We start from the raw sequence: 23,788 nt of genomic DNA, 5'->3' as shown, positions 1-23,788 counted from the left end.
TGGTTGGATTTAGAAACAAAATCAATCTCAAAGGCAGCCATACCACTATCTAAGGTGATGGCTGAAAAAGTTCATGGTGAAACCCAAGTTGGATTTTAATGTGGAGCATTTGCAGTACTGATTCCAAATGCCCCGTGCCACAATCATCCCATGATAAAATCCCTCTTGGCTTTCGCCATAAACTTTTCAGCCAGCGTATTTGAGAGCAACAGAGCTGCTTCGTGTAGGTATTCCATCCTGAGTGGGTAAAATAAATCTGGAAGCAGCCCTTCTGTTCTCAGAGAGGCTGGCTTCCAAAATGAGTTCCAACGGACCTTTTTGAGTCAGCCCCCAGAAACCAGGCGGCAGTGACTTGCAACCTCCTCTGCCAGTTCCTTCATTGACTTTCTGAGGAAACATAATCATGGGGCACTTGGCAGCCTGTTATAAGTGTGAACACGTTTCCTAGAGTCCAGATCTTAGTCAAGTGACTATTGGGGAGCAGCGAAAGGCTGCAATTGCCATAATGTTGTGCACCAGTTGTACAACCCTTTGTTCAGCATTATAATTATTTTGAGCAGTCACTGAATGAATGGTTGTTAAGCAAGGTCTGCCTAAAAAGGCTTTTGGAGAGGCTTCTTCCAAAACTGATTTTTGAGAGAAATATTAGTAACATATACATTTTGTCATTCTTCCCTCTCTGCTTTTAGGTGCCTGGAAACATATATAAGAAAATGTTAAACATCTACCCAGTCAGCTAGGATTCCTAATAATTTAAGTACAAGACCATAATTATTTTTATTCAGATTTCTGGCAATTTCTTTCCAATCCTGGTTGATTCCAAAAAGCTAAGAAGTGTAAAACCTAGTTTATAATTTGGATCAAGCCAAGAACTGTAGGCCACTTTGCACAGTTTTTAAAAAAAAACCTTGAAGAAGTCAAGGACAATCTTTTTTATTGCTACCAAAAAACCCTGCATGAAGATGACTTTGAAGTCACCAGGAATTGAACTTGATACAGTGGAGATTACCTTACAGAAATTAAAATCATTTAAGTTAGGATGTGGTTGCCTCCCTAAAAGAAAAGATTTTTTTAGGTTCAGCTGACATCTAATCTTAAACAGTGCAAAAGTAATGATTTTTACAATTCATATTTTCTTTGACCAAACAAGATCCAGAGTTTTCTGATTGAGATATGAATGTTTCATGACAAATGGAATATGACATGGAATATGACAAAATGACTAGGCAGCTAGTTGGAGATTTAATTGATAATTTAGATTGGTTAATTGCTGGATTTTTTTATTTTTCGACTTGTAAAAAGCCTAAATTGAATAATGCCTGAAGGCTTCACTGTATTGCATTTGAAACATAGTTTTAGCTTTGAAAAGCTTGATGTTGGCAGGTAAAGGTAGGTAGTTCTTGGGTTACCACAGCAATTGGGATTGGAGTTTACACTGCTAAGTGATACAGTCATAAAGTGCAATGTCATGTAACCACATCCCTTAGTAATGGCAGACCCTTTCCCCACCTTTAAGTGAGCATCTCAAGTCATTAAATGAGGGGATCACATAACCATGACTTGCAAATTTCCATAAGCAAAGTCTCTTGGGATGCCAACAGGAAGTCCTGGTTGGTTCTCTGGCAGGTGGGCAGGTGCTATGGAGGGCAGCTGGGTATTGCAGCACCATGAGAGTGCACCCAGGCAGGGGAGGGGGTGTTGTGGCACTGTGCAGGTGCAATTTGGTGACAGAGGAGTGCTGCACAAGGCATATGCTATGGAGTACAGGTGGGATGCTACGGGCAGGTGTGCACTATGGTCTACAACTGTGATGGTGGCACACGGAGCCATCCGTGATGGCACGCGATCCGTTGCCCGAGGTCAGCTGCAGTGCGCACGCCAGCCAGCTGATTCTTGAGCTCCAGAGGGCTGGAGGAGGCCATTTTTGTCCGCCCCCTGCCTTCAGAAGTTCAGAAACGGGCCATTTCCAGCTTCCAGAGGGCCTTCGGAGGGCTGGGGAAGGCTGTTTTCGCCCTCCCCAGGCTTCAGGAAAGCCTCCCAAGCTTACCAGACCTACTGGAAGTTCAGAAATGGGCCGTTTCTGGCCACTGAAGGAGGCTGTTTTCACCCTCCCCAGGCTTCCGGAGCACAGGGGGTCATGCGCACACATGGGGGAGGGGCAACAGGGTCATGTATGCATGCACGGGGGGATTGAATTATGGGTGTGGGCACTTGCGCTATCACGCATGCGCACTTTCGGCACTCAAGCCAAAAAAGGTTAGTCATCATTAGTCTACAATATTGCTAGAATCTTGTAATTTGTAATGGCTCCTTGGGAGAAAAAGCAGCAGGAGCAATTTAGATGAGTGACTTGTGGCTTTCTCTGCTGGCTTCCCCATTCACTTGGTAGAAGCTGGCAGGAAAGATTGCAAATGGCGATAACCTGACTGCAGTGTGCTGCAACTGTCATAAGAGTGAGCTAGTTGACAAATTCCTGAATTATGATCAGTGTCTGTCTGGGTGTTGCAATGGACAGAACTTTGGGGACTGGTCATAACTATCACATGTTCAGTGCCATCAGTACTTCAAATGTTGCTGAAAGAATGGTCATTAACTGAGGACTCTATACGTATCTGCCTCCTTTAGTATAACCCAATGTTTATTATTTCCAGTGCACTATTGATGTTTGTGATAACTAAATTTTCCTGAGAAAACTATAATTTTGGTCTTAGAGCAGTTGATTGTAAAATCTTCCTTCTTACAGAACTGCATTCAGGACTTCAGACTTTTTCTGAGGTCCACCTATGCAGGTGAAATAATTGCTGCATCATCAGCATAAACAATATTGCCAAATACCTGTCACAGAGTTCAGGAGGATAGAATTCCTTTTTAGTTAAGGCAACTATCATTGAATTCAAATAGATATTAAGCCCAGGGGAGCTAGAATACCGCTTTTTCGCTCCTTGATAGATTGGAATGTCTGCAAGTAGGTGGCCAGCTCTAACTTGGATGACTGTATTTTCATACAGAGAAGGAAAGCTTCCACCACCAAAGCTTCCATTCCCAAAGAGCTAGGAATGGTTATAGATCAGATCTAGTCACCTGGTATTTGTTATTTTGTGTTGCTGTCAGGGAAAAAGGATCACAACTGGGGGCTTTCTCACTTCAGTCAATTAATTAGTTTGAGTCTTTGACTAGGGAGCCTGTGGCCCAAGCAGGGGTGCTATGCTGTGTTGTCAGTGGAGTCTAGCAAAAACAGCTAGTCCTCAACTTATGAGTAATCGCTTAGCAGCTGTTAAAAATTTCATCAGGACCCCCTCCCCCCAAAGCCATTTATGACCTTATCCCAAAGTTGACATTTATCATTACTGCTGACTTATAGGGATGCTACATCTAACTATAGAGATATTCCATCTATCTATCCCCCATCCTCTCCACCCCATCTCCATAGGTCTTTGGTTTACTTCCCACCCCACCAAGCCCCACACTCTCCTCCTCACTTACTTTCAAAGATTTCTAGAGTTTGGATTACAGAAACATTGAATTGTGGATGCTTGGAAAATGGTGGCTATTGGAAAATAGTAATTTTATTGAAAATTATAATTAAAAGGATAAAAAATAAGAATATAATAAAAAAGAAAATTAATATATAAATAAATGATTTCCCCTTCATCACAATCATTTTGTAACTTACTACCTCCCCTTAAAATGTACCCTTCTCATTCAATCCTAATCAGCAAAAGATCAGCAGATTACTTCTCTATTTTAACCTTTATCAAATAAACCAACTTTATTTTTCTTTCTTTTATATTTAGGAATCTTGATCTAGTCCCTTCTAATGCCACAGAATTTGATTTCTTTCAATATTTTTTGGCACTTCTCATAAAATTCTTCAAGTCTACTTTGTAAATCCAATTTGAAATTTTCTAGATTACTTTTTTGGTTTGTTATTTGTATGTCAGTGTAGCATCTTTTTCTGTATCATTCTTGGAGCCTGTCATTTTAAAATTTACTTTCAGGGCAGTCCCAAACTTTTCTAGTAAAATTTGCTCATCCTCTATAATAGTGTTTCTCCACCTTGGCAACTTGAAGATGTCTGGACTTCAACTCCCAGAATTTGCTGGCTGGGGAATTCTGGGACTTGAAGTCCAGGCATCTTCAAGTTGCCAAGGTTGAGAAACACTGCTCTCTAACATATCTACTTTAAACATAAGCTGCAGAGGGAAACACTTTTAAAATTAACTTCCAGATGAATTGTTCAAAAATATCCTTCAATATGCCCGGTGTTGAAATATTTTGCTCCATCTGTACTATGAAGTCAAATTTAAGTGTTCGTCTCCTTTATTTGTAATCTTCAGTTCCTTCTGGTTGCCTTCTGGCATCCAGTGTTCAAAATCTAATCCTGTCATTGTTTTTAAAGATTTCAAAACAAAAGCATTTTACCATGGGAAGGATTCTTATAATCAATTCCCAAATCTTATTTTATATCCATCTGGAATCTTACTCTGCTTGCAACTTTCCAAAATCCAAGTTCTGAGCATCCTTTGACTGCTTATTCCAAACTATTATTTAAGTCTTAAACTTTTATTTAAAACTTTTATTGCTAAGTATTGAAGAAACACATCAGTTGTTTTCAGATTTGTCAATCCAAAGATTTCCTAATAGCTGAAAAGCAGTTCAAAGGTAATTTCCGCACGTGATTAGAAAAGGAAGTATATGATCCTAGTGTCCTTTTAAAGATGCCAACCTGGTTTTGAGCAAAAAGATGACTATTCCTTTGTCTGACATAACTCTAAATCTGCCAGATACCACTGCCTTATATTTTCTTTTCAAAGAGCAACTGTATGGAGATTTGTTTTTACCTCAAGTCCTTCCATTGTGCAGAGAGGAATTAAGAGCCTGCCTACTCCTTAGTTCTTCATTCCACTACAGTCATCAGCTTTTCAAAAACCTTTTCTTTTCTGGAGGGCTGTCAGCACAACTGAGTTAAATTCTATAGAAATAATAAGCTATATATAATAAACTTATTTCTTCTTTTCTTCATCTAAAAATGTGCAATCTAAACCATTGCCTTCTATGGTCTAATACAGTGTTTCTCAACCTTGGCAACTTGAAGATGTCTGGACTTCAACTCCCAGAATTCCCCAGCCAGCATTTGCTGGCTGGGGATTTCTGGGAGTTGAAGTCCGGACATCTTCAAATTGCCAAGGTTGAGAAACACTGGTCTAATAGAGTTCAAACATGAAAAATAGACATTTTATAGTTGATTTAATACATCTTTGATTCGGATAGGTTTTATAATTGTAAACACGTTGGGGAATCTCCCTTCTCTATCAGGAATGCACCTGGGATTAAAGTCGTTTATTTGTTTAAAAAAGTAGCTATTTTAAGTACACTGACGTGAACACACAATTATTCCAAAATATATCCCAGGTCAATTACTTGGCAACACAATACTTCTTTGCATGTTAATCAGGTGATATTTCCAACTATCAATATTTAATAGTATGTTAATTTGGGGATGTTGTAACTGTACTGGGTTTTTTGGTTTGAATTCTCTTTTTTCTATAGATTATTTCAATTTGCTTCCATTTTTTACTGACTTGCTACCAAGAGTTTTGTGTCAATATATCCTTTGGAACTCTTTGATATTGTAATTGGTTACTATACTTTACAGTTCTCATTTTGAAGGATTCATACATCTGTATTGGCTCTTTAAGCTGGGATTTTCTTGTTAAGTTTTTGAATTTGAAAGCATTCAGAGTGAGTAACTAAAACTGGATTATAAAAGTATTCCCACTTTAAATGAGGTATCACATTTTTTGGAGGATAAGACGCACTGGAAGATAAGACACACCAAGGTTTTGAAGAGGCATTTTTTTAAAAAAAGTAGGTAGGTAGATAGAGGGAGAGAGAGAGTAGGTAGATAGGTAGATAAAGGGATAGACAGAGAGAAATACAGTGGGTAGGTCCGGAGAGAGAGGGTGTGGGTAGGTAGGTAGGCAGAGGAATAGAGAGAGAGAAAGAGAAATACAGTAGATAGGTAGGGAGAGAGAGAGTAGGTAGGTTGGTAGGTAGAGGGATAGAGAGAGAGGGAGAGAAATACAGTAGATAGGTAGGGAGAGAGAGAAAGTAGGTAGGCAAGTAGGTAGAGGGATATATATATATATATATATATATATATATATATATATATATATATATATATAGGTCTCTAGTTGTTCGGGTTTTCTCCCGCGTAGAATTGGAGATGTCTTGGCGACGTTTCGACGAAGTCACATTCGTCATCTTCAGGCTGCTGCTGACTACTTCAGGTTTGGTGTTTCCAGGAGTAGTGTGGGATCTTGGCTGGCTGTTTGTTCCTTATAACTGCTGGTAGGGGATTAAATTTTAACTGCCAGTAGGGGATTAAGTTTTAACTGCCAGTAGGGGATGAAAACTGATTGAATGGGGGCTTGGGTGTTTCCAGGTGCATTTATCCATGTGCTGGAGAAGGAAATAGCTGACAATCTGCAGCACCTAAGAATTTGTTTCTGCTGGCATAGCACTTGATCAATGTAATTCTCATCAATCAGTTAAAGAGCTTTCCAAAAGGAAAAAAAACAGTTTTTGCACTCTGCAAACCTCCCCAAAATGGCCCGTTTTTCATGAAAATGAGCTCGATTTTTTTTCCAAAAAAAAAGGGGGCATGAATAGCCTTTAGGGGGCTTGCAGAGTACTACAGCGAGTACTATAAACGAGCAGAGTACTATAAACGAGCAAAAACGGCCCATTTTTCACCAAAAAAATTGCATGCATAGCCTTATGGAGGCTTATAGAGTGCTGCAGGGGGTTGGAGGGGCAAAAACAGTCTATTTGTTGCTCATTTCTTCTCTCCCCAGCCCCCAGAAACTGTTTTAAAGCCTCCATAAGGGTATATACGACCATTTTGGTGAAGGGGCGGGGCTTTGGAAGGCAAAAAATGCTGTATTCGATGTATAAGATGCACCCAGATTTTCAGCCTCTTTTTTTGAGGAAAAGAGGTACGTGTCAGCCTCTGCTTCACTATTTGCTTTCGGCTGCCATTGTAACGGGGAGGGGGGGGTTGGTATTTGGGAGGGGACGTTTTAGTACAGGAGAGATTGTAAAAAGGGAGTTTTGTTCTCACCGTCTACTGCGCATGCTGGAGACTGGTGCTTGGTGTTGGTCAAGGCCAACCGTCCTGCACACCAACCTGATGATGCTCCTTGAAGATGAAACTCACATGATACCTGAGGGATTTGCAGATTGGACAGTGGGATGAGGGTTACCGGGGGTTGGTCAAATATTGATATATATGATTTCGCGTGCTTTTGCCTCAGATTTTGGTTTGCTTAGCTCCTATCTTTTCATAACCAGTAAAAATACTCTTAATTCTGCAAAATGGAGTTAAGTGGTTTCTTTCTTGGTTGCTGAGGGCTTGACAGTGCGTCTTATACTCCGAAAAATACGGTAGATTGGGGAAGTTTGTAAATAATTAATAGCTACAAAACATAGTACAGTTAGTCTGCTTTGTGTGCCTCAATCTATTTTAATAGGTGTGTAAAATTGCCTGGAATGAGATTCAAGTTTACTAAAGAGTTATGCAAAAACCTTGGAAATTTGAAAATCTTTGGCCCAGTTTAAAGGAGAATCAACATGATGTAATGGTTACATTGTTGAACTACAAGTAAAGGAGTTCAAACTTTAATCTGCTCTCAACCATGAAAGTTTACTAGGTGACTGAGGTCAGTCATTCTCTCTTAGCCCAATCTACCTTACAGGAATATTGCTTTGAGGAAAAAAAATAAGAAAAGCGGGACCAATCTGTAGGCACTTTGAACTCTTGACTGAAATGCTGTGTATATGTCTAATAATATTAAGCAAAAGAATTGTGTATCTTTTCATCTCTTTTTTATGATCATGTTTTAAAGTAATTATTTTAATTGTACATCTATTTGTACAGTAGCTAGTATTGTAACTAGTTATTAATACAGACAGTATGTATGTATATATATATATGTGTGTGTATATATACACACACACATACATACATACATACATACATACAACAGTGGTTACATCAAAATAAGCTACACTGAAACTAATGTTGCTGAATTGTTGATGTAAGTGCTTCCTGATTGAAGGAAATCTTGCAATAGCCATATGGAAACCCCAGATTTAGCAGCAGTGTGCTTGAATATCATTTGGGGATTAATAGTGAAAGAGGATTGCTACTCTCATCCAGTTTGCAATCTGTCTAGAAGGGGGTAATCAGTGCCCCACAAACTATGTAGCCTCACAGATCTCAATTTATGGCATCTATGACATCATGAGATTATATAATTTCAGCAGTTTGTTTGTTTTTAAAATAGAAGTCAGAATGGGACCAAGATGCTCTCAGAAAGAAAATGACTTCTATCTCAACTATTTAAATTACCCTCAAATCAGTCCAAAATCATGCTTATATGGCCACATTTATGATGTATCATTTCAAGCGGTTTTAAGGAGAGGGAGATCTTAAGGATGGCAATGGGAGCAATGTGTTTATTCCCACTTTTATTAATCTTTTAAAAACAGAAAACAAATGGGCTGTTTCTGAGGCCTTCTTTAGTCCTCTAGAAGTTTGGAAACGTGAATTGCAAAAATTGTACATACTTGATCTAGGGATATGAGCTATAGTGGAAAAGAGTACATTGAGCTAAATGGATCAGCAGTCTGATTTAGTGGAACTGATACTTTTCTGTTTTAGACATTTTAATATATTTTAAATAGTTTAATAAAACTGCTTCTTTTCAGGAAATCAAATCTCAAGGTCACTATAACCATGGATACAATGAAACTCTTGGGCGCAAAAGCCACATTGATGATTACAGCACATGGGATATTGTCAAAGCCACACAGTAAGTGTATTTTTTTGTCAGCATAAAGGTATTTGTTTCATTTGGAAATCAACACTTAAGGTATTAATTTTGTATTGTTATGTACCGGTAATTATGAATGAATGTGACAGAAGCAAAGATTGTTTTGACTCTTTTGATCCTAAACAATCTTTGCTACAATACAAAATTAATATTTTAAGTGTTGATTTCCACATGAAACAAATATATAAATATAGTGCATGACATTGGTGATTCATTTTTTTTACTTTTTCTCTAATGATTTTGCTTATTTGTTTCTGATTCCTTTTTAATGCTTTGAATAGTGATGTTTACTCTGAAAGGGAATAGCATGATGGGGAAGTTTCACCCTCCAGCTGTTACTATAGGCTACACAATCCCGCACTAGTCTGCTGCTGGTCAACTTCAGTAGGTTTCAATTACGGCACTGCTTAGCGCCTAGGACTTTTTGGCACTCACTCACCAAGCCTCTTCTAGCCTTCACTGCCGAAACTGGCAGCAAGCCTTTTCAAGCCATGCTCCTGGTGAACTGTCTTAAGTCTTTTTGCTCTAGTTTCCATTAGACATCTTCATAACTGAAGCTTTAGCTTTCTATCTTATAACTTCCTGGCTTGTAACACAATTCTGCTTTTCCTCAAAGATTTTCAGTTCTCCTAATTCTTCTGCTAGCTTGAACTGTAGGAGATTGGGGAGTAGATGGGGGAGCTGATTCTCCATTCTCTTTGAGCTCTAAATTCCATTCTTTTATCTTACCTCTGCTAATAGCATAGGCAGGAGGGGCTATTTAAAAGGAGCAGGCAAAGGGTGTTTCTTCCCCTGTGTTTCACAACTTGTTCTTCCACAGGTGGTATAAACTGAGTCAATGAAATTGCACATGTTGAGAGTTCACTTTTTAAATCAGGATTGCCAAACTCTCTGACTTTTCATTCTGAATGTATTAGAAATTTAGAAAAACTTATAAATAATGCATTGATGAAGGGTGGAGAAGGAATAGATGAAAGTAATGGTGATGAATAGTTATTTCCATGATTTACAGATAGTAAAGCTGTGACCCTATTGGAGCCTTCCCATTAGAGAAGGGTTGTAAGTCAAAATTTTGTGAAATGAATTGGACTCATTTTATGACATTTTTGAAATATGCTCATTAAGCGAATCAACTGGGTCTCTAAATGATTGAAGATTCGTCTTACTGCTTGCTTTGATTCATTAAATGACCTCTGCCATCCTTAAGTAAACTGAGAGGCTAGGGAATTTGTCGGGCTCCCCAGCTGGAGCCTCCAAAGGGAATGCTGCTGCCTGCCCATCACCTGTTCTGGCAAGGCCAGGCGGTCCTTTACTTCTGAACTGCAGCACCTCTAGGTGAGTGCCCAGACTTAAATTGTGATGGAGGTAAAATTGCAGGGCTTCAGGTCGAGCCTCCGGAAAAAACAGCCTACTCATCAGCTGTTCTATAAGCAATGTATAGTATTCATACTAATCCCCACGCAAACAAATGCTTTGACCTTGGAAGGCTGAGTCAACCTTGAGCCGGTGAGGATTGAACCCCTGGCAATCGGCAAAATTAGCCTGCAATACAACATTCTAACCTCTTCACCACCATGGCACTTAATTCTTAAATCTAATCTTGGTTTACATAATGAAAGTATATAAAGTGTTTACTGATACGTAATATTGATTATGCAGGGCAGAAACAATAAGATTTCACCCTGGAAGAACAGGAAAATATGTGCATTGCATTTTAAATGTAGAAGGCATTTGAAAAAAAAAAAAAGAGTGTCTCCCTTTTTTTTCTGTATTCTGTCCAGTGTTGTTCAAATTCAAATATTAAGTTTGGTTAATTCCGAATTACTGACTACTTATACTTTTCTTCAAGGTATGGAATATATGATCGTTGTTGTGAGTTGGTAGAAGCAGGCTATGATGTACGGCAACCTGATAAAGAAAATGTTACGCTTCTCCATTGGGCTGCAATCAATAACAGATTGGATTTAGTGAAGTAAGTGCTACTTTTCTGTCAAAATCAGTTTTTAATTTCCTTAATAGGACTTTAACTCCATATTTCTATCATAGTTAGATTAGGCATAAATAGATTGTGTAGTCATATATATTAAACAGTAATTAATTGATTGGCCAATGGCTGTAAGAAAAGTTCGTTCGTTCGTTCGTTCGTTCGTTCATTCATTCAAATGATAGCTATTCTTTTTTATAGTGTTTTCCTCTATAGAACTATTTCCTCAATAAATAATTGATCATAGCAGTTGATAAAAATATCAATTTAGTGTTGTCTATAGCTTTTGATAACCATTTTTCAAATGCTTATTTTGTAATGCTCAAACTATAAGTTTCTAACAGTTACATTTCTATCATTTTAGATTAATAAACTAAAAAATAGAGTAGCTTTGCCATTTCCTCACTAATAAATGCTATAATTTCCATTTTTACTTTAGTCATTACTGACACAATATGTAGTGCCTTGAAAAAGATTAATTTGTTTAATCTGAAATATAAGGAAAGCTGTATTTAAAGAACAAATAATTTATGTTCATTAAAATAAATGCTTAGTATGGAAAATGAAGGCAAACTGATTAGAGACATTTGTAGAGAATTGTGCCTCTGTCAGGCTAATGGCATGCATTATTTTTATGAGATATTTGAATTATTTGGTATTGTCATCTTGAGGATTACACTCGTAAAGTTTAAATAAGAATATTCTAGAACAGAAAATACAAATATAATATTTAATATATTAATACACACTTATATACAATACAAATATAAATATTAACAGTTTTGGAATTCATACATAATTCATAAAACTTTTGCTTATAAAAGTAACCACATTTAAATGTTTAAATATATTTAAAATATCTCCAGTCCAGTTTACTTGGCATCACTACAAAATTTCAATTTACATCAATTTAAATACTATAATTGATGTTCTTTTGTCAGCTGACGCCACATGCAGTCTGCCGTAAATGAAATGGTATATAAGGGATTGGAGAGAAGCCTGCCAGCTACTGTAACTGCTTATGTAGCAATGAAATGATGAAGACTATTTTTCAACTTGTTAATAGCCAAGGAGTTCATAAAGAAGTAGGATTGCTATGCACATTGCTTGGAGGAACCTTTTTGTTTTATGAACCTGTATGGTGCTTTTCATTCTAAGATTGCTAGATAAATTATAATATTAAAATGTAGCATAAAACAATTAAAATGTCACTTGTTTAAAAAAGAAGAGAAACAAAAAGATTTTAAAATCTTAAAAGTCATTGGCACTGAAAAGGTGACAAATTAGGCAAATGGGTCACCACAAATGAAACTCTTTCCTGGTCATTATCTCCTTTCACAGTAGGATATGATGCAGAGAAGAACATTGGAGATAAAGTCAATTTACATGGATTATATATATGTACATTACCTTTCAAATGTTTAATGCTTCTTGAGCAGTGATTCTGCAAATTACAGTTTGGCCTTCCCACAGTGAATATGGAGTTTATTTAAACTTATTGGTCCCCCAACTTCAGTGAAGGTCTGCAGTTGAGTTGCTTATCTTAGTCTTTGCTTTTTTTAAAATCTGATAAAAACTAATGGTAACAGCATGAATGAACATGCATTTAAAATATTTTTATCAGTTAATTTCTGTATATAGTTATGTAAGTAACAGTTTTACTTTAAAAGTCAGTTTCTCATTAGTCGTTTTTTTGACAACTGTATTCACCATAAATGCACTTTGATTCCCTTAATCTTTTACTATTTAAAACAAGTATATGATTTACTGATTAATCCAAAAATATAATGAATATAAAATATGATTTTCTAGGTTTATAAAACGTATCCTGCATTTCTTGATGAAAGTGTTATCACTTTCTGTCTTCCTATTATTAGATTTATACTTATTTTTTGTCTACAGGTACTACATATCAAAAGGTGCTATTGTTGACCAGCTAGGAGGTGACCTGAACTCCACACCACTCCATTGGGCAACTAGGTGGGAAAATTGGATGTTTTCTCATAATTTCATTATTAATTAATGTTTATAAAACTTTTTTGCAACACTGTACTGCAAATTAAATCCAGCAAGAAAGGGTTGCTGATTGACACTGAGTCTCTATATCATCTTTGTCAGACACTGAGGAAGCAGATCTGCAACTTGGACTCACAGCTACTGCTTGCTGGGCAGATATAGGCTATAGATAGGACAGCATTTGCTCTAGTGTTTGTTTTTGCTGTGTTTGTGTGTGTGTGTGTGTGTGTGTGTGTGTTAAATCAACTGTGCTCCTATCTAGCAGAAAGACATACCTAGAATAATTCATATCATGACCACTCATTTGTACTTGTGCAATGTTTAGTGCAGGGGCTGCTTTTGAAGAACATCTGGAATTCATAGTTGATTGGAAACCTGCCTGTTATGTTGTAGAGCACACATTGCCAGGAGCATATTTTACTGAACCCTGCATGAGCTTTCAATAAGAATGGATGCATTTCAAAATGTTGGTTTCCATTTCTAAAGTCCTGTATAGCTTGACACCGAGCATTCTCTTGAACCGTATTCTGCAATTGTAACTGACCTGACTGACTCAGTTGTCCCAGAGAAGATGCATCCCATTTCCATAAGGGGTGGGGTGGGGAATGATGCACACAGCTGCTGCTTTTGTAGTAGTACTGGCTTTTTGGACAAATCCTGGTTGACATCTTCAGTATACAAGTAGTGCTCAACTTACAACCATTCTTTTAGTGACCACTTGAAGTTATAAGAACACTGAAAAAAGTGACATGACCAGATTTCACATGATCCTTGCAGCATCCCCATAGCCATGTGATCAAAATTCAGGCGCTTTGCAACTTACATGTATCTATGACAGTTGCATTGTCCCAGGGTCACGTGATCATCATTTGTAACCTTCCCTGCTAGTCAACAAGCAAAGTCAACAGTGGAAGCCAGATTTGTTTAATGACTGCACAATTCACTTAGCTCTAGTGATTCATTTAACTCTGGCAAAAAGGTCATGAAATGGGACAAAACACACTTAATGGCTGCCTGATTAGCAACAGAAATTTTGGACTTTCTTGTGGCTGTAAGTCCTTGTATTTATTTCAGAAGACACTGAAAGTAGATGCTCCAAAGAATAAGTAGCTGCCAATTGGGTTCTTCTGTTACTGCTGAGTTTGTTTTGGTTTTAGTCTGGGACATTGACAAACTTGGTTTTATTTGGGACATTGACATTTATGTGTTATTTTATGCATATTTACCATATGTACTGTATATTTAATTATTGTTAGTCTTAGCAAATCACAGTGGATTTTCCTGTGCACCGCTTGGAGAGTCCCAATCAGTCTGGTTGCCCTGGGACTGACGAATCTTTTTCCTTGGCCACTCCTCCTGGTGTTACTTGGCGCCAGAATTTTTCCTCAGTCTGCCCGTTCAGGACTTTTTTTGTAAGCTGTTTCCCTTTCTTTTCCCTTATTGTGTATTTTTTTCCGTTTACCATAACTAGTACAGTTTAATTGTTTTTTTTTCTTCATGTCGTTTATCTTCTCCTCGAGACTCGGAGGTAGGCGTGGTGGTGGGTGCTCCGCTTGCCGCACCATGTTTTAGACGGCAGCAGAGAGCTGCCGTATCTGCTTTAAAGTGCGGCAGGGCGGCAAGGCTTCCGGCACTGCCGGCGTTCACCTTTTAGTTGGTTTTTTCCATTTTTCTTCGCCTTTCGGAGGGCGCAGCCTGCCGCAAAGAGGTGCGTGGCTGCTTTAAATCGCGCAGCCGCCATCTTTATCTCCCTCTTCTCTCTCGCACCAGAGCGGTGGCCATTTTGGGAAGGCTCAAAATTTGCACCTTTTGTTTCGGGTCTCCGGCTGGGTCACTACAACCCACAACGTTTCCCCAAACCGTGCTGGCATCTTGGCCACCTGGTGGTCATACACCGGCACAGGGAGGGTCTTTAAAAAATTCTATCCACTGCTTCTCCCTGCCTTATCTGCCTGGTCTTGCAGCCTCGGTTGCTTTTCCACCTTCTCACCTCCTGTTTGAGTGGCTGGATTTCATTGGACTCATTTGCAGAGCCCCAGTTTACTCTTCTGGCATGTTTTCCATGAACTGTTCCTGATTCTGCATACCTGCCAGTCATCTGATGCTGTATCAGCCACCAGAGTCTCCATCATTTGAAGGAGGCTTATCTACATATTCCCATTTGGCCACAACACTGAAGGTTCCTCTTGGTTCTTCTATTCCCACCGACACTATCAGTACAGGGCCCTTCCATTCGGTCTGTCGTCTGCACCCAGGACCTTCACAAAGGTTCTGTCAGTGGTCGCAGCACAACTCAGGCACAGGCAATGTTCAATGTTACCTGGACGACATTCTCATCCAATTGTCGTCCACGAAACAGGCCTTATAGGACCTCCCCATCACCATGAGGTCCCTCCGGAGTCACGGGTTCTCTTTGAACCTGGAAAAGAGTCATCTCACCCCAACTACCAAGCTCATCCATCTGGGGCAGTGATAGACACCCCAGCTTGCAGGATGTTCCTTTCCCAGGACAGGATAGAGAGCTTAGTATCCCTGACCCACAAGGTTCTGAGGTTGAGGCAAGTCTCCATGCTACTCCTATAACAACTGTTGGGGAAGATGATCTTCTGCATCTCGGCCATTCCCTGGGCAAGGCTGAAACTCCAGAGAGTTACAGTGGCTTCTCCTGCCCCATCAGAGAGCCAAGAGGAGCAACTCATCCATGAGGGTGCGGATTCCCCCAACCATGAAGAAGTCTCAAGTGCTGGCAATTGACAGCTCTACTGAAGGGACACCTGTTCAAGGAGCCCACGAGAGTAGTCATCATGACAGACACCAGCCTTGCCGGTTGGGGGGCGCACATGGGACGTCGCATTAACTCAAGGCAAGTGGTCTCCAGCCGAAGCAGCCTGCAACATCAACTTCTTAGAGCTGTGGGTGGCGAGACTTGCCCTGCGACATTTTCATCGGGACATTCTTCATCAGCACGTCCTCCTGATGATGGACAGTGTGATCACCAAGGCACATATAAATCGGCAGGGCGTCACCAGGTCCAGGAAACTCATGGCGGAGGCCCTGGGCAGGTGGCGGAGTGTCACATAGCATCCATTCACTCTGACCACATCTCGGGAGTAGACAATACTCAGGCGGACTGGTTGAGCAGGACCACCATAGACAGTGCAGAGTGGCAGTCCTGTTCAGACAGTTGTCTCACAGATTCGGCACCCCAGTGGTCAACCTATTCGCCACCCAAGAGAACACGCAGCTCCAACGCTTCTTCTCCCACTTCCACTCGCCGGGGGCGGAAGCGACGGTTGCCCTTTGATGCAGATGGCCTCAGGGTCTGCTTTACGCCTTCCCGCCTCTCCCGCTTCTACCACAGTTAATCTGCAAGATCATCGCGGAAAGGGCGGAGGTCCTCATAGCTCCCCACTTGCCTTGAAGATCATGGTACGCCGACCTCGTCAACCTGTCGGTGTCCTCTCCATGGCAGATTCCTCGGGACCAGGTCTCCCTCAGCCAGGGGGCCATACTACACTCGGACCCCCAGTGGCTCCAGCTGGCCGTCTGGCACTTGAGGGGGACCTTCTGAGGAGCGAAGGCCTGTCAGAGGAGGTGGTGCATACCATCCAGGCATCCAGACAACCCTCAACGACCAAGACATATGACTCCACCTGGTCCACCTTCGCCAAGTGGTGCGACAATTACTGTCTCGATCCAGTCCCTGCACCTGTTTCCTGCGTACTGGATTTTCTACAAGGGGGCCTAGACAAGGGTCTCGTCCCCAACACCCTTCGTCATCAGGTGGCGGCACTATCCACTGTCTGGTACGGCGATCCGACCCAGCCCTCAGCAAGATCTCAAGGGTTCGCTGTTTCCTTAAGGGCGCCTCCAACTTACGTCCTCTGGTGGTTCACCGCTATCCCACTTGGCAGTTATCGGTGGTCCTACAGGCTCTTACCTTTCCTCCCTTTGAACCTCTACGTACGACATCTCTTCGCCACCTCACTTTAAAGACTGCCTTTTTGGTCGCAATAACATCTGCGAGACGCATTTCGGAACTGGCAGCTTTATCGGTCCGGGAGGATTTTTGTGTCATCCACCTGGACAGGGTCATACTGCGTCTGGACCCTGCCTTCATCCCAAAGAGCAAAGAGTTCCACAGGGCGCAAGAAGTCATCCTACCAAACGTTTGCCCTCATCCCATCCACCCAAGGGAACATGTTTAGCACAAGTTGGATGTCAGACGGGTCCTGTGGATATACATCAAATGTTCTGCAGCTTTCCGCAGGTCAGAGGCCCTCTTTGTGTCATTCCAACCAGACTCCTTGGGTAAGAAGGTGACATCTTCCACGGTCGGCAGGTGGTTGAGAGCATGCATTGCAGCTGCATACGAACATCAGTCCAGGGCAGTACCTCGACACATTACCGCTCACTCCACAAGGAGTGCCACCACCACCACGGCCTGGGCCACCCAGGCTACCATTGATGACATCTGCAGAGCGGCTACTTGCTCCTCACCATCGCCCTTTGTCAGGAACTATAAACTGGACATGTATGCTTCGGCCGAAGCATCGTTCAGCAGGCGGGTTCTACAGGCAGTTGTTTCCACGACTGAATCCCGGGACTGTCCTGCCCGCCCTAGTGACATATAACTTGGGTATGTCCCGTTGCTTGGACTCTCCAAGTGGTACACAGGAAAATGACCATTGGCTTACCTGAAGTGTCCTTTTCTGTGCACCACGGGAGAGTCCAACCCACCCTGGCTTCTCCGTCCAGGGATTCATGACCATCGTATCAACTTGGACTTTCTTTTACTGCTTCATTCCGCTTCCAACCTTCACGGTTCCAGACCTTATCAAAATTCTGGCGCCAAGTAATACCAGGAGGCGTGGCCAAGGAAAAATATTCCTCAGTCCCAGGGCAACCAGACTGATTTAACCCATTGCTTGGACTCTCTCGCGGTGCACAGAAAAGGACCCTTTAGGTAAGCCAATGGTCATTATCAGTCAGTTCAATGAATCAAGAGTTCTTTATTTGCTGATTAGTGATTTTGAAAGGACTTATCTGTATATTCACTAATACACTAATTTTCGAGAACCAATTTTTAAGAAAACATAGCGAAATATCTAGTATGTTTACTAAATGAAAGAACAAACTGCATGACTGATGAATGTAAAGCCTGAAAGGGTTCTATGTGCTCATGGAATATTTCCATGTTTTATTGTGTCAAAATTCTTGGTACATAAATCAGATTTCCCTCAAATTTGTGCCACCTAAATGCATTACATTGTAATTCTTATCATCTAAAAATGTAATGGCTCATATGAAAATGTGAAGGTGCAATTTTTAGTGGCTCTTGTTTTATCAGGAGTGCAGACCAGGCGGCTTTCTGTCTTATCTGTAGATCTAGAGAAATTTAGATTGACAGGACTGAAGAAATTATGGATTTTTCATTATACCACATATTAAGGACTTGGAATAGCATAAAAATTGTTCAGTCAAGTTGTTCATCTGGCTAAATAAAGGTAAAATTATCACTTTCAAAAAATATGAAGTGAGCAACAATTTTTAAATTGTTACCTAGGATGATTTGGAGAACAAATGATCTTGTAAATAGATAAACTTAAATAGGTTCGTATTTCTTCTCTAGGTGAAATAATTTACAAATAAAGCAAAAGCTACATTACAAAATTTAATGCTGTTTTTATTGTTTTAGACAGGGTCATTTATCAATGGTTGTACAGCTTATGAAATATGGTGCAGATCCATCATTAATTGATGGAGAAGGATGTAGTTGTATTCATTTAGCAGCCCAGTTTGGACATACATCTATTGTTGCTTACCTAATAGCCAAGGGACAGGTATGTACATTTGTTTCATAACTTTAGGAGTGACAATTACATATTCACATGTATTTTATAATTGCATTTCTGAGATTAACATATGCAGTACTATGCATAACTTCTTGTGTATAATTCTTTGAAGTCAACAGAACTTACTGCAGAATAGTTGAATATAGTACTAGTAAATTGTTTTATATTATCTAAATGAACTCAGTTGCAAATAGAGAATTTAATTGGTTTAATTGGAGATAATACTTTGTAGCCTATGGTTATTCACCCTTACAACCCATTACAGGGTTGCTGCAGCACCCTCCTGACACTCTCCCCCATCCTATCTCGCTGGAATCCTGCAAAGCTTGGTCCTCCATCCCACATGGCCATCACATCTCACACTTGCCTTCTGAAACTTTCCAGACCTTCAAGGTTGTGGAAGTGGCACACCATGTATACTTCAGCTGTGCAGCAACGATCCAAATGTGGCCACTATTTTGTCCCATTGGTTTGTGGGCAGGACAAAATGGATGCCAGAATTTGCTGCATTTTGCTACCCTAGAGAAATCTGCACAGGTCTGCAGAAAGTTTCTGCAACAGTTGGTAAGACAGTAGAACAAAGTAGTTTGTCCCCAGGTTGTGTGGCAGCGACCCAAATGCAGCCACCTTTTTGTCCCCACTCACAAATGCACACATTTCACCTAACAATGGCCACAACATGCAACCCTAATAGGCAGGCTCCATTATAGTCGTATCTCGAGGACTACCTGTATAAATTCAGGTGTTCCTTAACTTATTTTTGTTTCTTTTTTTAAAATTTTTATAAATTTTTATTTTAAACACATAAGCACATCAACAGAAACAAACACATGACTTAAAAACAACATAGGAACAATAAGTTCCATCGTATATCAAACAGCAGTTCCGAATCGGTTTCTTTGCAGTTAGTGTTTTCCCTTCTATACATTTCTATCTTGCGTTCATAATCTCCTTATTCGTTATCCATTTTTATGTACAATTCTTTATTTATTTATACTTAGCTACTTATGACCAAATATTATTTACCTATATTGTGCTTTATATTTTTACTGTCATTTATTCTCTTAAATACAGTTATAGGTATACATTCACAGTTATTATTTTTCTTTGCCATTCTTATATTATTATTCCATTTAATTCCATTTCTTTACTTTTCTCCCTCCCTTCCTTCTCTACTTCCTTCCTTCCTCCTCTCCTTCCCCTTCTTCCTTCCCTTACCTCTCCCCTACTCCTACCCTCTTTCTTCTCCTTCCTACCCTCTCCTCTTCCTCTCTCTTCCTCCCTCCTTCCCTTCTCTTTCTCTCCCTTCCACCCATCTCTCCTTACCTCTTTCTTCTTCCCCTATCTCTCCTCCACACTTCTTCCTCTCCTACTATCTCTAGGTGTTCCTTAACTTATAACAGTTCATTTAGTGACTGTTCAAAGTTACAATGGCACTGAAAAATGTTACTTATGGGCATTTTTCACACGACCATTGCAGCATCCCCATGGTCATGTGATCAAAATTCAGGTGCTTGACAACTGACTCATTTATGTCAGTTGCAGTGTCCCAGGGTCACCTGATTACTGTTTGTGACTTTATGACAAGCAAAGTCAATGGAGAAACCAGATTCACTTAACAACTGTATTACTAACTTAATAGCTGCAGTTATTCATTTAACAACTGTGGCAAAAAGGGTTGTAAAATGGACCAAAATTCACTTAACAAATGTTTTACTTAGTAACAGAAATTTTGGATTCAATTATGATCATAAGTTGAGGATTACCTATAATTTCATTTACAGAAATGACTGACCTAAAACAGTAGATGGTGCTCTTGCACCTACAACAAACTGTGATCAAATACATGCACACAAAATTGTTTAATATAATTGCAAAAATATAAAACCTTCAGTCAACACCTAAAATGCTTCATAATAGCACAGTATTATACTGTTTTAAGTTTCCTTAAGAGGAGGTATCCAGATGTTTTCCCTTGGTATTTCTCTTTTTATATGTGATTATTTCTTTTTTCATCAGGATGTTGATATGATGGATCAAAATGGAATGACACCTTTAATGTGGGCAGCTTATAGAACACACAGGTAATTTGCTCATTTAAGCTTAAACTTGTGGGCCATTATTTTTAACATTCCAGTAGCATACATACGTCAAATACGTTAGAATTTTGTATTCCTAAATATTATTTGAAAGAAATGGTTCATGCCTCTCAGGTGCATAGCACTCTTCTACTGTCCATTAAGGTAGTTCAACAAAGCTAGCAAACTCAGTGGGAAAAAGCCACTTCAGTTTCCAGAAAAATATTGCTAATAGGGTAACAACAAAATTTGAAAGCCTGTCAAAGCAGTTCTCGTGCTCAATTTAGCATAATTAAGGTGAATTTTTTTCTTATACCTGCCCATGCTACCTCTAGTCTCTCTGAGCTGATAAGTATATTTTATATCATTCTTGTTTTTTCTTCTGCTGACTCTTGGTCTGTTAGATATTCTATCACATTTTTAGAGTAGCAGGATATTTTTTCAAGTTTTCATTGAAACCTGAAAAACTAATTCTGCTTTAATGAATAGCTGAGAAATACATAAGGATTGACACACTACTTTCAAATTATTTTGAAACTATGCACAGTTCTATTGTTCATAGTATTATAAACTATATGTATAGTTTATAAGTATCTACTGCATGTCATTCGCATTATCTAGATCCCTTCCAGTCGGGATTTAGGCCTGGCTACAGCATGGAAACCGCTTTGGTCGCATTGATCGATGATCTCTGGAGAGCCAGGGATGGAGGTTATGCCTCCGTCCTAGTGCTCCTTGACCTCTCAGCGGCTTTCGATACCATCGACCATGGTATCCTTCTGCGACGACTGCGGGAGGTGGGGGTGGGAGGCACTGTTCTACGGTGGTTCTCCTCTTACCTCTCGGACAGGTCGCAGTCGGTGTTGGTCGGAGGGCAGAGATCAACCCCTAGGCCCCTGACGTATGGGGTACCGCAGGGTTCGGTCCTGTCCCCCCTCCTGTTTAATATCTACATGAAACCGCTGGGTGAGATCATTCGACGGCACGGGATAAAATACCACCAGTATGCGGACAATACACAGTTGTATCTGTCCGCCCCGTGCCAACTCAATGAAGCGGTTGACGTGATGTGCCAGGGCCTCGAGGCTGTTAGGGACTGGATGGGGGTTAACAAGCTTGTACTCAATCCAGATAAGACCGAGTGGCTGGTGTGTTTCCCTCCTACTAATTGGCCAAGTGTTCCATCTCTCAGGCTGGGGGGTCAAACAGTACGCCCCTCAGACAGGGTCCGCAATTTGGGAGTCCTCCTGGACCCACAGCTGACTTTTGAACACCACTTGTTAGCTGTGACCAGGGGGGCATTTGCCCAGGTTCGCCTGGTGCACCAGTTGCATCCCTACCTGAACCGGGAGGCCCTCACAACAGTAACTCGCGCCCTTGTGACCTCTAGACTGGACTACTGCAACGTGCTCTACATGGGGCAGCCCTTGAAGAGCATTCGGCGACTTCAGCTTGTCCAGAATGCAGCCGCGCGAGCGATCGTGGGTGCACCTCGGTTCACCCACGTAACACCTATCCTCCGTGAGCTGCACTGGCTGCCTATTGGTCTCCGGATACGCTTCAAGGCGCTAGTCGTCACTTATAAAGCCCTTCATGGTATTGGACCTGGGTACTTGAGAGACCGCCTGCTGCCAATTACCTCCACCAGACCGATTAGATCCCACAGACTAGGCCTCCTCCGAATTCCATCCGCCGGCCAGTGTCGACTGGCGACTACCCGGAGGAGAGCCTTCTCTGTGGCTGCTCCGACCCTCTGGAACGAACTCCCCGTGGAGATTCGCACCCTCACCACCCTCCAAGCCTTCCGCAAAGCCCTTAAAACCTGGCTGTTCCGACAGGCCTGGGGCTAAAGAACCGTTGCCCCTATCTCGAATGGTATGATTGTTGCATTTTAAATTATGTATTGTTTGTGTTGTTGTTAAATTGTCTATATCCCCCTTCCCTGGTTTGAGTTGTGAGCCACCCTGAGTCCCCCTTCGGGGGAAAAGGGCAGCATACAAATGAAATAAACATTCAAACATTCAACATTCATTATTATATTGATAATACTTAGCTCTTGCCCCTTGTTATCCAGTTTCAAGGAAATATTCAATATCTTGGACATCACTGAACTCTAATGACTAAACAAGGAAAAGAACATGAAATTAAATCCAGACAACATGATAAATAGGAAAATAAACTGTGGGACTGAGGAAATGAAGAATTAATGTCACTGAACAATTCAGATTTGGCAGGATACAGTGATGATCAGACCAATGAAAAACTGTATTTCTCCACTGTAATTGTATTCTAAGAGCAGCTAGAAAACTGACTGCTTGCCCCTGAATCGTGTTTGGAAGGCTCTTCACAGCTAAAATTTCTGACATTTGATCCAGATTCAACAGCTTTTGGGCAGTCTAGTGCAAGGATATAAAACTCGTGGCGTCAGGTTGCCATCGTGAACATTTCATGATGTTTTTTCCCTTTTCAGAGCTGGGGTGGGCATGGCCTGTGCGTGACTCATCCAGCCCGTGGGCCGCCAGTTTAACACCCCTAGTCTGGTGCCATGACTAGAGCAATATTTTGTAAGATCATTTCAGATTCTTTTGAATTAGTGAGGTCTGAGAAAAAGGATAAAACTCCCAATGACATGAGGTTAGCTTTCATTAAAATGGATCTATGCCCAGTTTGGATCTTTCAAGAAATTTGATGGGGTGTGTATAGCTTGATTCAAGAAGAGATAAATACCTCCTTTGTGAAGGATGCTACATAGTTATTCTCAAAGTGTCCAGTGTGCACTTCTGTTTAAAAATCCATCTCTGACATAGTCTTCTTCAATACAATACAATACAATAGCAAGTTGGAAGGGACCTTGGAGGTCTTCTAGTCCAACCCCCTGCCTAGGCAGGAAACCCTATAACATTTCAGACAAATGGCTATCCAACATCTTCTTAAATACTTCCAGTGTTGGGGTAT

General features: G+C 40.6%; 1 protein-coding gene across 1 annotated transcript in view; it reads left to right on the top strand.

Moving 5' to 3' along the window:
- The window catches only part of ZDHHC17 (zinc finger DHHC-type palmitoyltransferase 17), a 62,222-nt gene that overhangs the window by 3,862 nt on the left and 34,572 nt on the right, over nt 1-23,788 (top strand). The window contains exons 2-6 of the mRNA XM_032221182.1: nt 8,776-8,879; nt 10,750-10,872; nt 12,787-12,864; nt 18,599-18,743; nt 20,775-20,839. Of these exons, the coding sequence (XP_032077073.1) occupies nt 8,776-8,879; nt 10,750-10,872; nt 12,787-12,864; nt 18,599-18,743; nt 20,775-20,839 (515 nt within the window). The remainder of the gene's footprint in view (nt 1-8,775; nt 8,880-10,749; nt 10,873-12,786; nt 12,865-18,598; nt 18,744-20,774; nt 20,840-23,788) is intronic.

This window comes from Thamnophis elegans, chromosome 7 (genome assembly GCF_009769535.1).
Source record: "Thamnophis elegans isolate rThaEle1 chromosome 7, rThaEle1.pri, whole genome shotgun sequence".
Lineage (NCBI taxonomy): Eukaryota > Metazoa > Chordata > Lepidosauria > Squamata > Colubridae > Thamnophis > Thamnophis elegans.
This window is presented reverse-complemented; position numbering and strand designations above follow the sequence as displayed.